This window comes from Hemibagrus wyckioides, linkage group LG15, assembly GCF_019097595.1.
Source record: "Hemibagrus wyckioides isolate EC202008001 linkage group LG15, SWU_Hwy_1.0, whole genome shotgun sequence".
Classification (NCBI taxonomy): Eukaryota; Metazoa; Chordata; class Actinopteri; order Siluriformes; family Bagridae; genus Hemibagrus; species Hemibagrus wyckioides.
This window is the reverse complement of record NC_080724.1, coordinates 16,154,663-16,172,374: the sequence shown is the minus strand read 5'-3', so window position 1 is coordinate 16,172,374 and position 17,712 is coordinate 16,154,663. Positions and strand designations below refer to the sequence as shown.

Below are 17,712 nucleotides of genomic sequence, written 5' to 3'. Positions count from 1 at the left end.
TAGAGAGTACCAGAGCACCATTTTTTACTCCTACATGTTAACTGACATGTTTACTGTGAACACATATTAGGATTCCCAACATTTACGCTTATAATATGTATTAATATCCTTGATTTGTATTATATTTATTGTAAATTCTCAAAAGACTATGTTAAATTTGGACACTGAAGGACAAACAAAACCCGAGGTGAACTGACTGAAAAAAGCACAAAAATGGGGGTAGGGAAAGTTTAGAGTTTCATACTCAGAAGCTGGTCTCAAATGGCGCCTAATGTAGTGATATAGTGCACTACGTAGGGAGCAGAAACCGTTATTTTGTACACTATGTAGTGCAGTAATGGAGACAGTGAGGCGGCGTTTGGAACTTTAGATAAGTGGGCGGGGCTTGTGCAGGTCCAGACACTGACACGACCGTATTTTTGTTGTCTGCCGGCAGAAAAACTTCTCAGGTGATGCTTAGTTTTTAAAAAGTCTGATCTCCATCACCTGTTGTACATAATGAAGGATTTGTCGCGGCTTTTGTATGAAATGTTTGGGATGTTTTTCAGTAAGTATCGATTTACATTACATTTTCTGCAACTTTTTGCAAACAATAACACAGAATCCCTTTTGCATGAACTTGATGTTTTTCCCCTCCTTTTGTTTTCCATCTGTTCTCCATGCTTCTGCAAACCTTTTCCCCATCTGGACATTAACAGGACATGATATTAGTTTTGTGATTTTATATCAGCATTAACTGCATTTTAGTTTAGTTTTAGCAGGATCCTGAGATACATTAATAGTTTGCATGGTATTTACATGATAAAATGTTTTTCTCTATTATGATTAACCCTTTCATAGAGTCCATAGAGAGGGAATAGTGTCTTATGAACAGTTTAAGCTCTTGTTTTATATATTTTTGCAAAATATAAGATCACAGTAGAGAGCAGTAATGTAATTTAATATAAAATAAAAAAATTGCAGTTGTTTAGATTGTTTGTTTTTTTGTCAGTCTTTATTCACTTTCCTTTAAAAAAAATGTTTAAAATAAAAAAATTTCCCTTTTTTAGGGAAGTTGGATTATTTTCTTTTTTGCACAATGAAACTGGATGCATTTAATTTTGTTTAAAAATATTATCTAAAAATTTCAGTCTTAAACATTTTGGAGAAGATTATTATTATTATTATTAATCATAATCATAATAAAAATCTTTTATTTGCCTTTTAACCAAATGTGTAAAATTTTTAATTTTTGTAAATTAATTGTAAGTAAAATGAAAAAAAAAGAAGAAGAAAAAAAAAAAAAATATATATATATATATATATATATGTATTTTTTTACCTTCTCAATAAGTCATTATTTGTCTAAACATTTATATTCTTCACCCTGGGGCTGTAAGTACATTGCTGGTGTGTTTATGCCTGATGAGCAATACTAGTTACAGCCCAAGCCTGTGATTAAGACCTGCGCACTGCGGAGCGGATGTGCCTCTCCATCTTATGTTTATCAGCATGAGAAAACAGTCTGCAGTATATCAGGCCTGGCTTGGGGAGTAGACTGAAGGTTTTGGTTTATCGGTCATAAGGAAAAGTACAGTGTCAGCATGTTTGCTGCTGAGAGTTTTATTGTAAAGAGCAGAGCCTGACTGACTCAGAGCCTGGGCCTTCTCTTACGAAAGGATGTTGTCTTTCTGTTAAGGTACTTTGGGAAATGTTAGAGAAACAAATACGAGTTTGTTTTCCAGCCCCCAACCTTAGACAATCTTTTTGTGTTTTTTATCTAAAAAAAAAAAGTTTATTTTCAGACACAATAATTAAGTAATGCAGCTTTTCTTGTTGTTGAGGTGGTATCCTTTAGCTTTAAATACCTTTATATACATTTTTGTCTGTCTCCTTTATCTAGTATATATAGTATACCTTTAAAGCGGTATAATAAAAATGGATGATGAAACTTCTAGATTAAGAAAGAGTACAGATTATTCTCTAAGATTTATTCTAAAGAGTTTTTTTTTAATGTAATGCCAATATACGGTTATGTCAAACATATGATTTTTTTTTTCTTTACCATTAAAAAACTAAATTGGCTTGAGGTAAATGGTGAACTTTATTAGTATTATAAATTCATCTCAACCTGTCTACAACACAAATTTAACAATTTCAGCCTTTATGAAGCCTTTTTAGGTTGAAAACCGTATGCAAATACAGTACTGGCTATCCTAGCTGTGTCTGATGACTGTGTGTCAGGTTAGTGTGCTTCATATTGCTTAATTATACATATGAATATTATGATCACAACACAGTCGTCTTTTTTTTAATAGTTTTCATGATTACTTTAGCTTTCTTACACTAAGTTTGCTTACATTCTTGTCGGTACTAGTAAAAATAATTAAGAAATCTGGTTACTACCATAGGGTGGGTTAGTGGTTAACACTGTTGCCTCACAGCAAGAAGGGTCCTGGGTTTGAATCCCGGGTTTGAACAGGCAGGGTTCTTTCTGTGTGGAGTTTGCATGTTCTCCCCGTGCTTGCGTGGGTTTACTCTGGGTACTCCGGTTTCCTCCCACAGCCCAAAAACATGTACAATATTGGTGATTCTGAATTGCCTATAGGAGTAAGTGTGTGTGGTTGTCTGTCTATATGGGGACTGTGATGGACTGGTGACCTGTCCAGGGTGTACCCCTGCCTTTCGCTCAGTGTGTGCTAGGATAGGCCCCAGCAGATCCCCGTGACCCTAATTAGGAATAAAGTGGGTATAGGGGAAAATGGATGGATGGTTACTGCCTCCTGATTTCTGCCCAGTGGATGATTAGATATTTTTGGTTAGTAAGATTTTTAAAGGAATATAACATTTCCAGTTATTACATATGAAAATTATAAACAAGTTTTTTTTAATTGTAAACTAAATAGGAAAGAGCAGCCTACTAAAAAAAAAAAAAAAACGTCAAGATGTTTGACTAAGCATGTTGTCATAATCAGTGCTTGTTTAATGCTGTTCATTTGGGCTTTGTTTAACAGCAATTCGGGAAAAGTACCGTGTAAATTCCTTTTTTTTTTCTGACTCATCACAGTTAATTCTATGCTTCCATGTGGCAATTTTCAGACACATTGTTAAGTCATTATTCGCCAAGTGTGGCTTCTTTGCAAGGCAGGGTTTCAGGGTGGCACATTCGCGGAGAAAATTACAGGGTGTGCTGGTGTGTATTACCTTTCGTCAGTGGCTTCACTGCATCTTCCAGCTGAGTCTAAGCCTCAGGCTCGGTGGTGACAAAGATTCCTGCTTTTACTGGAAGACTGTGTTCATTCTTCCAGGCAGCCTGGCACTCTAGCTTTGGTTTTTCTTCATTTTCTTCATTTTCTTCTAGCCTCAGTAGTTTCTGTCTCTTTGTGCTGGTGGGATACAGTGTCTCAGTCACGGTGGCATATGTATATACACTACCGCTCAAAAGTTTGGGATCACTTGCATATTTCAGCTTGATTTCAGCTACAGAGGAAGACTCCATCAAACCAATCCATCTTGTGGGAGATGCTCCAGGAAGCATGGGGTGAAATCTCATCAGATTATCTTGATAAATTGACCACTAGAATGCCCAGGCTGTAATTGCTGCAAAAGGTGTTTTTTTTGATGAAGGCAAAGTTTGAAGAAAACATTCATTTCCATCAAAATCATTATTTCCAACTGTTCTTTTGCTATATTTTCTATTCAGACTAATTTCATGTGTGTTTCCTTGGAAAACAATGAAATTTTTGAGTGATCCCAAACTTTTGAGTGGTAGTGTATATATATATATATATATATATATATATATATTACATCTATCTGTTCAAATGAGGCTTAATCTAATAGAATTTCATACCATAAATCTCCACTTTGGATGGTGTTATTTTTTTTCTGTGAAGAAGAAGAGAAATACCTTGAGGGAAAACGATTTCTCGAGAACGCACTTTGGACTGTGAAAATTGAATGTGTTTATTTTGGTCGTTTTAAGAAACATTAATCACAACTTGTACAGTATAATACCATTTACTAAAAGGGATAAAATTTGTGGTTCTTCAAATAGAATAAGAAAGATTTTAAAGAAAGATAAAAACATGGTTTAATATGTTTCCGATCTATTAATGTGGTTTTTGTATCATAATGACACATACATGAGCAAGCTAGATTTTCAGGGATATGTGTCATGAAGTGATGGTGCCAAGTTGGCAGAGCTTACAGCCTTCATCAAAGATGCTCAAGAAATTTGAGATACTGCTGTGGAAACGTAGACAGAACTGTGAAATAAGCTTTTTTGCTTTCTCAACCAGAAATCCAGAAAAATAGAGACCAAAATGGCATTACCAAAATGGTTGTTTCTACTGCCTTAAATGTTTCTCATAGTAAACGATAAAAATATATTTGGAGTGATTGCCCTTTCCCTTTAAAACCTCAGCAGTTCTCTGAGGTGGGCAGTCTTGCAGTTTTATTAGAAAATTCTCTTTAATTTGTTTTAAGCATCTTGGAGAACTTCCTAGTTCTGTTTATCCTTTTGTCTATAGAGAGCCCAGACAGCCGATCAGTCAGTTTTAATCAGAACGGTGGATTTATTTGATTTAACAATATATAAAAACTAGTGCAAAAGACATGAACATAAACATCACTAAAGACCTAAGACCTCTGCACAGCATTTGCATCAAAACAACATTGTTTTCATAGTGCAGAGTGAATCGAACTGAACATGGAAAGTTTATTGTTCTCACAGTGTTTCTTCAAGGTTTAAAATAGACATGGACTAAAGAATAATATCTCGCAGCTGCGTGATCTGGTTTGTAGCTCATTGTGATTCCTAAACCACCTGGTCTTATAAACTCTGAGATTATATGGGCTTGGTTTTCATCTCACAAAACATTCCTCAGTCTGATTGGTGGGCTCTTCTAACTAGGTCTAATACATGTTTCTGATAATCATCATCATCATTATCATTATCATCAGATCATTTAGTTCCTATAATTAACCACTTTTGGTGAGTTTTTTGCGGTCATGTGACTCCTTTTTTTTTTTTTTAATTTTTATTATTATTATTAGAGAAGCCCTGCCTCAGCAGAGATACCCGAAAACAGACCCACTTCACTTCTGACAGCGTTGAGGATCTGCTTCGTAAACTGAAGATGAATAGCTCCTCTGTGCTACGCGGTGTGCGAGCCGTTCAGCAAACAGCAGATGCAATAGCGCTTATACTATGCGGTTGGAATAAAGCGCACTGTCTAACTTCAAATACACGCTCGTAAAAGCACAGAAGGCTCCGAGAGCCGAAGAACAGTTGTGTTACTGAACAGCGCTGTTATTTTCTGTACGGTTTTTACTATCCAGATAACCTTTTCAACAAAACTAATATATATTTTTTTTTTGCATTTCAGTGGCTACTGCTTTTCTCACACCGCATGGTAAGACATTCCCCAGCTTATATCATCAGGATGTAGATATACACCTGCTGACCACTTTAATAGAAACAACTGCACAATGATGTAGTTATCTAATCTAAACAGCAGGAGCACAATGCCTAAAATCATGCAGATACAGGTCAAGAACTTCTGCTAACGTTCACATCAAACACCAGAATGAAGAAAAAGCGTAATCTGTGTGTCTTTGATCATGGCATGGTTGTTGTTACCAGATAATCAATCTTTACAACCATGGTGATCAGAAAAGCATCTCAGCATGCCCCAACCATCAAAGCTTTCCATTATTTCCACATTGTTTCCACTCCTGTCGGCCAAGAACAGGGCTATCTAAGGCACAGTCTCACCGAAACTGGACTTTTAAGATTAGAAAAGAAATCACCTGGTCCTTTTTCCTGCCTTCAACTGTCCAGTTTGGATGAGTCAGTGCCCATGATACCGTCAGATTCTTGTTCTTGTCTGAAAGGAGTGGTACATTTCACACATATCTGTGTAAACTCTAGATCGAGAGTAAAAAGCTTCTGAAATTGTCAAACCGGCCCTTCTGGCAACAACCACGCCATTGTTAATATGACAGAGATCACACTTTATCCACATTCTGATATTGGATATGAAGATCAACTGAAGCTCTTGAGCTGTATCTGCATGATTTTATGCATTGTGCTTGTACATAATTGGCTGATTGGATCATTTTAACCTCCTACAACCTGGCGTCCTCATACGAGGACATCACATTTTTGGTTGTGTGCATCATAATACTTAATTCTTTGTAACTGGAACCTGTTGTACACAACAAGAAGTGGCTTCATGTTCAAAGATAATATCTGGATATTATATTTGTTGGTTCCCCCTAACCCCAAATAGGTAGAAGAAATCTAAAATGCAAGCTCAGGTCTTAGGAGGTTAAGGTGTATGGTGAATGAGTTAGCTTCTATAACAAAATTAAGCCAATGAACAAGATTTTTTTGTGTTATAGTGTGGGCCCAAGTGAACACGCAGGGTTTTGTGGTGGAGGCGAGGAACATCACAGTATCTGAGGGGTCAAGGCTCGTTCTGCCATGTCATAACCAGCAAATTGTGTGGAGGCAGGATCATCTCCGGGACCGGCAACGTGTGGTGCACTGGGACCTGAACCGCAACCGTCCTGATTACACAGTTGAGCGTGTTCTCGACATGTTCTCAGGAGGGACAGAGCGTGTCTATAATGCTTACAACAAGGGCCGGGTCACTGTGTCCAAAGAAGCCTTTAGTGACGGCAACTTCTCTCTCATCATCCATAGTACGATCTTCTTGAATATGCACATTTGTTGACATGTTACATTTTTTTCCCTCCTCACTAATTTAATACGATTTTGTTCGATTTTGTGCAGATGTTGATATGAATGATAAAGGGATCTATACTTGCAACCTGCATCACCATTACTGCAAGATAGACCAGTCTATTCAAATCCAGTTGAACATCACTAAGTCACGTAAGTATTAAGGTTAAATATTGAAGTCTAACTTATTACTGTGTTATAAATGTATAAGTATCACATTTACAGTACATGAAAGTCTGGGCAGACGTCGAACTAAATGATTTGAAAATTCAGGTGAATTCCAGGAAGCAGTAAAAAAAAATGCTTCATGTTCTTCATGAAAAGAAAAGTGTGAATTGTGTATTTACATCATCTGCAGTTCTGCAGGAGTTGGTATACAAGTAACTAGACAAAGACAAACTGTTTGAGAGAGGCTGGAACACAAACTCATGATATCCAATTCTGTTCAAAAATCAAATTTTTTTACAACAGCCTTTTATCACTTTGGCAGTTTATATATATGACCACCTGTGGTGTTAGTCCCCTTTTGCTGCCAAAACAGCCCTGACCTGTCGAGGCATGGACTCCACTAGGACATGATCTCATCTCTGAAGGTGTGCTGTGGTATCTGGCACCAAGATGTTAGCAGCAGATCCTTTAAGTCCTGTAAGTATCATGGCAGATATTTACAGGACTTACAGGACTTAAAGGATACTTTTAATAGATACTGACCACTGCAGACCGGGAACACCCCACAAGAGCTGCAGTTTTGGAGATGCTCTGATCCAGTTGTCTAGCCATCACAATTTGGTCCTTGTCAAACTCACTCAAATCCTTACACTTGCCCATTTTTCCTGCTTCTAACACATCAACTTTGAGGACAAAATGTTCACTTGCTGCCTCATATATCCCACCTACTAACGGGTGCCATGATGATATTGATGCAACATATGATGCAACATATGATATTTTACTGAGGGAATAATAGGAGTGAGGTCTATATATATATATATATATATATATATATATATATATATATATATATATATATAAACCTCACTCCTATTATTCCCTCAGTAAAATATCATATGTTGCATCATATGTTGCATCAATATCATCATGGCACCTGTTAGTGGTAATATCATATGTTGCATTAACTCTTTACTCTCTGCAGCACGTAAGGAGAGGCGTGTATGGGATGGGGAGAAGTCTATCTTTGTGGTGTTGGAGGGCAGCAGTGTGGTCTTGCCCTGTATAAACAGAAGGCCTCTTTGGAGGGGAGGGCTCCAAGAGGACCAGCAGCAGGTTGTGCACTGGGACTTTCAGCGTCCAGGGGTGAGGCGTGATCAGGCCGACCGGCTTCTCGATCTGTACGCCTCTGGAGAGAAGCGGGAGTACGGGCCACTGTACCTCAGCAAGATGCACATCTCAGATGATGCCTTCCTCATGGGTGATTTCTCTCTCACAATTGATGACATCCAGCCGTCTGATAAAGGCCTGTACTCCTGCCACCTGCACCACCACTACTGCGGCCTTCACGAAAGACGCATCTTCCGGGTGATTGTGGGGCCCCCTTTGCCTCCTACAGCTGTCCCTACTGAGGCTCTGACCACTACACCTGCTCTTGTTAAAACCACACAACCCCCACAAGCCACACACAAAAACCCTGGTAATTTATCATTTATTGTTGTACCTTTTTATATGTTACCGAAATAATAAAGTAAATGTAAGAAAAATACATGACACAATAGTGATGCTTTGCAAAATTTTGGATACAGTATTTAATTTTAATGAATAGAATTGCTAGCTAGATGAAGTTTTTTCCCTGTACCACATTGTTGGGACTGACAGGTAAAGAGGCCATGCCTAATTTTTAGGACTCATAAGCACAGAGGTCACACCTTAATTTTTAAATCTGAGAGATCACATACACTTGACCATTACTCCCATATGTGATCCTTACACAAAACATCACCACAAATATAACACAATTGTGTAGGATGTCTGTTTTCCTTCATTGAAACTAAGAGGTTCAAATGTGTTCCGGCATATAACAATGCCCCATGCACAAATTGAGGTCCATGAAGACATGTTTCCCCAGGTTTTGAGTGGAAAAACTGTAGTAGACTCCACAGAGCCCTGACCTCAACCCCACTGAACACCTTTGGGATGAATTGGAACGTCAAATTGGACATTCTGACATACTGACCTCACTAATACTCCTGTGACTGAACAAGCATTAATCCACACAGACATTCTCCATCATCTCTGTAGAATGCCTTCATGGAAGAATGGAAGTGATTACAATTTCAGAGTGTGGACTAGATCTGGAACGGGATATTCATAAAGCACATATGGGAGTGATGGTCGCGGGTCCACAAACTTTTGGCCATGTAGAAAGAAACAGAGTAAGAACACAAAGTGAGAACATATTGAAAGAATAGTACACTGCTGGTGAGAATGTGCCCATGTTGTATTTTTCACCCAATTTCCCTGGGGAATTTGCTCAAGACTGGAGAATTCATTTGAGCCTGTAGTCTTTACAGTGAACTAACAAAAGTTTCACGTGGCCTCTTTACAAGATTCCAAATGGGGGGAAAAAAAGGCTGCATGCAAATATTGTGCGTGCTCCGTGTCTCATTACAGAGCTTCAAAGTGCTTGTGGCTATTTCCCCGACTAATGATTTCCTGTGTTTTATTTCTCAGTCCTGTCTAGCTTTTAGTGATTGACGGACTGTGACATGAGAACTGGAATGCCATTTTACAAATTTTTTCGCCTTTTTGTTATTTAATTTCTGAAGATTCTTTCCTTCTTTATCCAGCCCCAAAAAAAGGCAAAGGCTGGAAAAGACCATTTTTTTGGTTGTTTTTGGCTTTTCCTTAAATATGGAAAATGGGAAACTCATGTTAGATAAAGGTTTGCTAAAGATGAATGTTCCTCCACTTAAGGAATGTCTGAACTCATTCTGCAGAGCGGGCGCAGTAAACTTTTACTTTCAGCGTGAATAATGCGAGTTTAGCCTTTGTGGTCTATGACAGTATCACACAGTCTTGCTGTGGTGGATGTGTATCCCGGTGTGGAAAGGGAGGCTTTTCTACATCTGTACAACATCTGGTTAGCGGTGCCATCAAAGACGGCTGGTTGTTTCTGTGAGATCCACATCTCGTCTTGTCTCTGAAGCATTTTCACGGCATTCCTTTATAAGTAAAGAAAGGTGACCATCTTCTCTCGGCTCGCAGTTTTTGTTGGGTTGCATACCTTCAGATATGAATAAGCTCCGTCTTAATATAAGAAATCCCCTAAAATTCAGATAACACATATGGTTACGGTAATAATGTGGTTCATGAGTAAAGAGTTACACATAATGATAGTGATGCATGCTTCCAAACGCTGACTTTATTGTTACTCACCATTAAACTTGCTCTTAGTATTTACAGAGTCTTGCTGACATGGCACTAAACACTTTTAAGAGCACAGTGCTGCAGAGGCGGGAATGAGGCGTTGTTTTGCAAAACTGCACAACAGTAAGCCTCGAGTCTTGACACTCAAGTCCCAATGAAAACAGAGAAAGAACTTGTGAAGTGAAGTTAGATTGTACTCCACAGCACCAAAGTAATAGTACAGTACTGTATGCTTATTTATGTAATAAACATACAATCTATATGTTGAAATAAATAAAATCTAGTTTTTGATGTAAGGAATGCTTTTTATTACCAATGAACAAGAAATACATAACTTTGTGGAAAAGCATTTTTATTACAAAGTAATGTGTAAGATAAGGATTATTTCGGATATAGGATTATTTTCCTATAACGCTGTAACTCTTGCCTATGATATTTTTTAAAATAGAAAACATTGATCTAATCACATATCCTACCATTTATAGCTGTTGTGCTACCTCAATGACAGGAGTATCACTTACATTATAGCAGCTATCATAAGTTCATGAGTTCACTAGCCTCTGATTTATTTGCTTGATGGTAATCAGACCAAAACAAAACCCATCATGTCATGCTACTGCAAAACTAGAAAACACAAGCTCCTGTACCCTGAATACTTTCCCATGGTGAGACACTGACAGTCTCCTTGCTTCACTGTCTAAGTAATTATATCTAATTCTTTGATTACAAAAACAAATCTGTTTATTATAAGGCTCAGATTGTATGGAGCATCTGCCATATAGGTCTCTGTGAATGAACTGTTACTATAGAGGAGATTATTTATTACAGTGAGTCCATAACAATAATAAACGCTGTGGTCTAAAACAATTAACTACATTGTGCTACTTGTGTTTGTTATTGAAGCTTTTAATACTTACACGTTTTATTTAGACAGTGGAGCACTCTTTCCACTTCCCAAGTGGGTGGTGTGTTTGTCCAAGTCAAACAATTTATGGTGAAGTTTAGGAAGTCATTTTTTTTTTGTTGTTGTTGTTGCCAAATGCGACCAAATCCTGATTCGACTTCAGTCAAAATTAGGTCATGTAACCCGAGCCCTTCTTTTTGTGGATGCGTTTGTATGCTTTCACCTTTATTTGCATAAAATAGTCCAAAAGAATGGCAAAGTGATCAGTGACTTTTTACTTATTGTGAATGGCATGAAGAAAAAGTAGAGCAGATCTACAGACTGGCTGACCATAAATAATACATCCCTCCTCCTCCTCCTCCTCCTCCTCTTTTCTCCTGTCTCCCTCTTTCTGCTAGTCTGTATGTTTTCTTCTTCATTGCAGCTGCATGAGATCAGGTCTGGAACTCATTTTGCCTGAGAGTCATTTTGACACGAAAGCCAGCTCCTTCCTTCTTTTTGCTTGCTGGCACGAGTGTGAAGGAGAAAAACAAAACTGCTTGCACACTGTAGCTGTTAAAGAGACAGGATAATTCAGCTTCGATTTGTAGAATGCAAACTAAACCACAACGATCTTGTATCATTTCTAGAGCTCATCTGACCTAAATAATAATACTAGTAATTATAGGTACAGTATTGCTTTCTGTTGCAGATATAAACAAGGTGGAAGCCTCACATGTGTTTAACGTCATCCTGCCTGAGAGCCAGACTCACCTCTTACACCAGGCTGGTTATATCCTGGCTTTCTTCCTGCTGCTGCTGTTGATGCTTATAGGAATCATCATAACCACAAGACACTGCAAAAAGAAAGGTAGTGTCATGATTCATACTTTGGTTGGCCAAATCTATTGCTCATTTATATATAACGATGGGTCATATCTTCAAGGATGAGTCTAAACAATACTTTTGTTTCTCAGGACTGGAGTATGACATTCGGAGGGCTGACCGGTGAGGAGCTAAATGCTTAACCTTTTTATTTGATTATTACTGGCTTACTGGAATAAATGTTCCTGCGGTATGATGTTATAGGAAGGAACAGCTTGGTGCAATGTGGCCCAATATAACTAAAGTGGATTATTTTCTGATCATAGCGTGTCTTATTGTGTTTTATTCCACTTATACCACAGCAGATTGCCAGCAGTAGATAGAGTGTCCACAAAACAAGTTCATTTCTGTTCTCACTTGTGAAAAGTTAAAAATACAGCTTTGTAACTTTGACTGTTCCGAAGCCCTGACACTGGAGACTCCTTCCAGAAATGCTGGAAGTATTACAACAAGGCAATCAATATTAACCTTAGTAGCTATCACGACATTCTTACCAAACTCAGCTGAGAATTTAACAGCACTGTGGTATAAAGGAATTAAAGTAAACATACGTGTATTACATATATTAATGTGCCTGTACTGCACGCAGATTTCCTAACGTTTATGTGTCTTGAACAGGAGTCACAGGATGGAGATTGAAATGCAAGCTACTGAACTGAGACCCTACAATCAGGAAGTCCGGCTTGGTAAAGAAAAAATTAATCAACATTTTCGAAATATTTACTACACATTTTTATTATTTTTTTTAGACAGAGGCTATTTTTAGTTGAATTCTAATGTGCAGTATTTTCTACTGTTTCTTTTTTCCAGACTACAAGAACAACATAATGAAAGAGAGAGTGGAGATGAACAACTATTGCGCCCCGAAAGAGATCGATCTCAACAAAGGTGACTAGAGTTTAAGGTCCAGATAAATAACGGTGTAATTTCTTTCTCACGTTCGGTTTCTCTTTCTTGACTAGAAATGGAGAAATATTCACGTAAGTAACTGATGACAGGCTGCTGGCTGGTCCAGGGCATGCTCTACAGGATTCAGGAAAACTGCAGGAGTACACAATTGAAGCTTTACTGTACACTTCACCGGAGACTCTCTAAATCCAAACATCCAAATTGTAGTATGTCTGTTTTGAATGTAAAGAATTGCAGTGGTTTGTGCAAAAAACACCTTTTTTTCCTTGAAGTCATGTGTGTGGTGTCAGTAGGTCAAGGTCAGTTGATATTTTATGGTATAAATGTAGTGTGCTGTATTTCTAATCTGTTATAAGTGAAAACAAATGCAATGGAAAGCAATAATGGATAGTGATGGCAGTTTCACTAAACACTCTTGCCCTGCTAACTTGAGCTCTCCTGATAGTACTTTTTAGAATAAACGCATTGAATGCTTTTACTGAAACCAAATGAAATGTGTCTGAGCGAGGCTGATTAAAAAAACACTCAGGAAGTTAACTATTTGTGGTAAGAGGGCTGCAAACCACAAGATGTGGTATGTACTTATGTAAGTGGTATGACCTGCTCATGTCTCCTTTATATATTTACCGAAATATTCTGTGTATTTTAGTGCCGTTTTCCATGCCTGTCGGTAGTCCTTTCTTCTATCTACTTTTAATGTTTATGCGCACAGCACTATGCAATTTGTGTTATCCTGCCACATGATAGACGCACCGAGAGAATAGCCGTTTCGATTTCATAATTAGGTCTAGAAGTGTGCATTACACAGAATTGAGAAAGCTATGTATATTTAGTTTGCATTTATTACATTTATTTTCTCTTAGTATGGCCCAGGATTGCAATCACGGTCTCGTACGACGCTGATCTTTATGACTCAGTTTTGGGCTTTTGAGAAACAACACACTGACTCAGAAGATCTTAGGTGACCTTACAGCTTTATTACGCACTGCTTTTATGAAACAGCTATGGAACTGAAATGGCTGCAAAAAAAAAAAAGCAGATTCTACTGGTATGAAGAGCTTTGTACAAAACTTTTCGAGTTCAATAAACTACATTTTTGAATCTGCTTGAGTTGGTCTTTATGCTGCGAATGTCACTTTATTTCCATCCACCTTATGCACATAAGACGTCTTGCATAAATATCCACCCCCTTCAACATTTCCACAGTTTGTAGTGGTACAACCTGGAAATTGAAATATTGGCATTATATGTTATGAATCTACACAAGTGGCCTGCAAAATTTCTGTGTAAATAAAAACATAAAGGCTGTTACTGTGTAAGCATTCACTCTCAGTCCCTTAATTTAGCTCTGGTGCAACCAGTTACTTAGTTATTAGAAGTCATATAATTAGTTGAATAGGGGTTCAGTGATTTTTTAAAAATGAAAAATATGGCAAACCGTGTCTCTTCCTAAAGGAGGCCATCAACCAAAGGTCAGTGACCGGGGCGAAGGAGGGCATTAATCAAAGAAGAGACTTTGTTGTAAAATCATAGCCTATAATCCCAAAGGACTGCATGGGTTCAGTGCTGTGACGTGTTTCTGCTTTTGAAGTGTGTCTCATGCATTTCCGCAAGCAGTGTTTACATTCGTCAGTACAGTAGGACAGCAATTAGTTTCTCTAAATATTATTCCTACATTTATATAAGTCGGGTTATGTATAAAGTATCACTTTTCTTACCTTTGTAATTGGGATGCATGAGGAAGCGTACAGTTTGAAATCATTTCTCCAGGTTGCAGGACAAGACATTGTAAATACTCCTTCAGAGCTGATGAAGGTCATTGATATTCATCTTCTGAGGTTCTGGCACAGGGTAACTGTAAAATATTGCCTTTATGAGTGCAAAAGAATGATATTAATAACAACACAGAAGACTTTGTGCAATGAGCCCATTCAATCCATTTCGGTTCCAGTGTTGTAACACGACAAATTATTTAATACCAGAATGAATCTATATTTTGGTATAATTTGCAGTCTGGTCTCATCTAGTTCAAGGCATATTGTGAAATCTGTGACAAATAGTATTAAATATGGCTGAGCGTGTAGAATTTCTGAAGCAGCTGTTGACATTTCGAAAGAATCTCAAGAGCTTGAGTAATGAAACATCCAACTAATGAGACATCCAAGGTTTTTCTTTTGTTAAAAATAAGATACAAAATACAGTTACGAATGTTAATGTAATTTTATGCTGGAACAATGACAAAACCCTCGAATTACTTTGTCTATTAAACAAAGTCCTGTGCTATATTTACTTTAAAATAGAAATAAATGGACTTTTTAAGAAATTTTTTTTTTACTGTATCCATTAGTTACGCCACATTTAGTTTGGGAAGATGCCATGGAAAAAGTTTTTTCATTTTACATCTGAAATGGAGAATAGCCTAAAATGAATTTCTCTTTAGAGAATCAATCATGCTTAAACTATCCATTAGAATGCTTTATGCTGAGATATTAAAACACAAAACAGCATTAATAACAATTATAAAACTCATAACAACTTTTATTGGTTACTATGATGTTTTTGGGAGGCTGAGGAATAATCAAATTCATTTAAACCTGGGGTAAGTGCTCTCTCTGTCTCTATCTATCTATCTATCTATCTATCTATCTATCTATCTATCTATCTATCTATCTATCTATCTATCTATCTATCTATCTATCTATCTATCTATCTATCTATCTATCTATCTATCTTTCTATCTATCTATCTATCTATCTATCTATCTATCTATCTATCTATCTAGCTATCAAAATTATTTTAAACCTTGCGTAAGCTCTCTCTCTCTCTCTCTCTCTCTCTCTCTATCAAAATTATTTTAAACCTTGGGTAAGCTCTCTCTCTCTCTCGCTCTCTCTCTCTTCTTTTTCAGAGCCCACTTTTATCAAAGTGACCATATTTATTATTAATTATCAGCCTGTTCGAGTGGTCACTTATTAAAAAACAAAACAAAAACAAAGCTACACAGTTTAATAGACTGTTTAATAGGCAAACAGGGAGGCTGAATATTATTACACACATTCTAAACAAAATACCTGAATGGTTAAACGTGAATTGAATGAATCATTACTGATTTCTGTAAAATTCATTTTTGTTAAAGGTTAAAAGTTTAGTTGCTCTAGTCACACAGCAGTAATTTTAGATTCTCCCTGATTCAGAGTGCTGTGATGGCATTTAAGGTCATTTCCTGAAAACATCTGTCTGAATGTGTACAGAGTTGTGTGCAGTGTGTCAGTGCCGCTCCCTGCTGTTTAAACATAGTTACAGAAATCAAACCCTGCTGTTTCATGAGTTCTGTTTCTGTAAAAATTTCACCCATACATTTACATGGACAGTAGTAGAAATCCACTTAAACTTATAAAAATATGATGAATTATTGAGGTGTACACTGACCAGGCACAACATTATGACCACCGGCCTAATATCGTGTTGGTCCCCCTTTTGCTGCTAAAACAGCCCTGATCCGTCATGCACTGTGTATTCTGACACCTTTCTATCAGAAACTTCTTCAGCAATTTGAGCAGCAGTAGCTCGTCTGTTGGATCGGATCACACGGGCCAGCCTTCACTCCCCACGTGCATCAATGAGCCTTGGCTGCCCATGACCCTGTCACTGGTTCACAACTGTACCTTCCCTGGACCACTTTTGATAGATACTGACCACTGCAGACCGAGATGCCCTGATTCAGTCGTCTAGCCATCACAATTTGGTCCTTGTCAAACTCGCTCAAATCCTTACACTTGCCCATTTTTCCTGCTTCTAACACATCAACTTTGAGGACAAAATGTTGACTTGCTGCCTAATATATCCCACCCACTAACAGGTGCCATGATGAGGAGATCATCAGTCTTATTCACTTCACCTCTCACTACTCATAATGTTATCCCTGATCGGTGTATATGTTTAAGGATAGCACCCCAGGCACACGACTGTGTAGTTCCTCCTTCATACACAAACCATGCAAAACAATATTTAATAGCTTGGGGAAATTGTTGCTCAGTGGTTAAGCTGTTGGCATACTGATCAGTAGCTTCTGTGCTCAGATCCCAGGAGCACAAAAGCTGCCAATTCCAAGCCTTTGAGCAAGACCTTTAACCCTCATTTGCTCAACTGTATAAATGCTGTAAATTAAACGCAATAAAAACAGCTTAATGGCATACCTCTGGAACATCTAATCAATTCTTTAATAATGATCATGCAAAAGGATGTGCCATTACTTTAAATCACCTTTATTTGTCTCTAGGTTTAGCCTAGATTACCGATCTGATTATTAAATCTAACAACCAACATCCAAACATCTATAATCGACCGTAACTGGAAACCATAGCAAAACTTTTGTTTTTAGCGTCATAATAAAAGAGGTGCTCATCAATAATATCAAAGTTTCAGCAACAACATCTCTCAGTTTGAGCAAATATGTGTATAACTGTTCCCAATAATGATTGTGTCTGATACAAATTGATGAAATGAAACACATGAAACAAACTGCTTATGGTCAATAATGGAGTTTCATTTCAGTTTGTCAAGCAACTTTTCACCTTTGAAGAAAGATCCGAGATCTAGAGCTCAACATATCCACATACACTATATTGCCAAAAGTATTCGCTCACCCATCCAAATAATCAGAATCAGGTGTTCCAATCACTTCCATGGCCACAGGTGTATAAAATCAAGCACCTAGGCATGCAGACTGTTTTTACAAGCATTTGTGAAAGAATGGGTTGCTCTCAGGAGCTCAGTGAATTCCAGCGTGGAACTGTGATAGGATGCCACCTGTGCAACAAATCCAGTCGTGAAATTTCCTCGCTCCTAAATATTCCACAGTCAACTGTCAGCTGTATTATAAGAACGTGGAAGTGTTTGGGAACGACAGCAACTCAGCCACGAA

At 37.6% G+C, this 17,712-nt stretch overlaps 1 protein-coding gene across 1 annotated transcript; it reads left to right on the top strand.

Moving 5' to 3' along the window:
- Positions 1–388: 388 nt before the first annotated feature.
- On the top strand, positions 389–13,893 carry mxra8b (matrix-remodelling associated 8b). The gene is made up of 10 exons (XM_058409975.1): positions 389–547; positions 5,370–5,396; positions 6,388–6,690; positions 6,782–6,883; positions 7,884–8,378; positions 11,707–11,865; positions 11,972–12,002; positions 12,498–12,565; positions 12,690–12,767; positions 12,842–13,893. The coding sequence occupies exons 1-10, from the start codon at positions 499–501 to the stop codon at positions 12,865–12,867; spliced, it is 1,338 nt and encodes a 445-aa protein (XP_058265958.1). The 5' UTR covers positions 389–498; the 3' UTR covers positions 12,868–13,893.
- Positions 13,894–17,712: the final 3,819 nt, after the last annotated feature.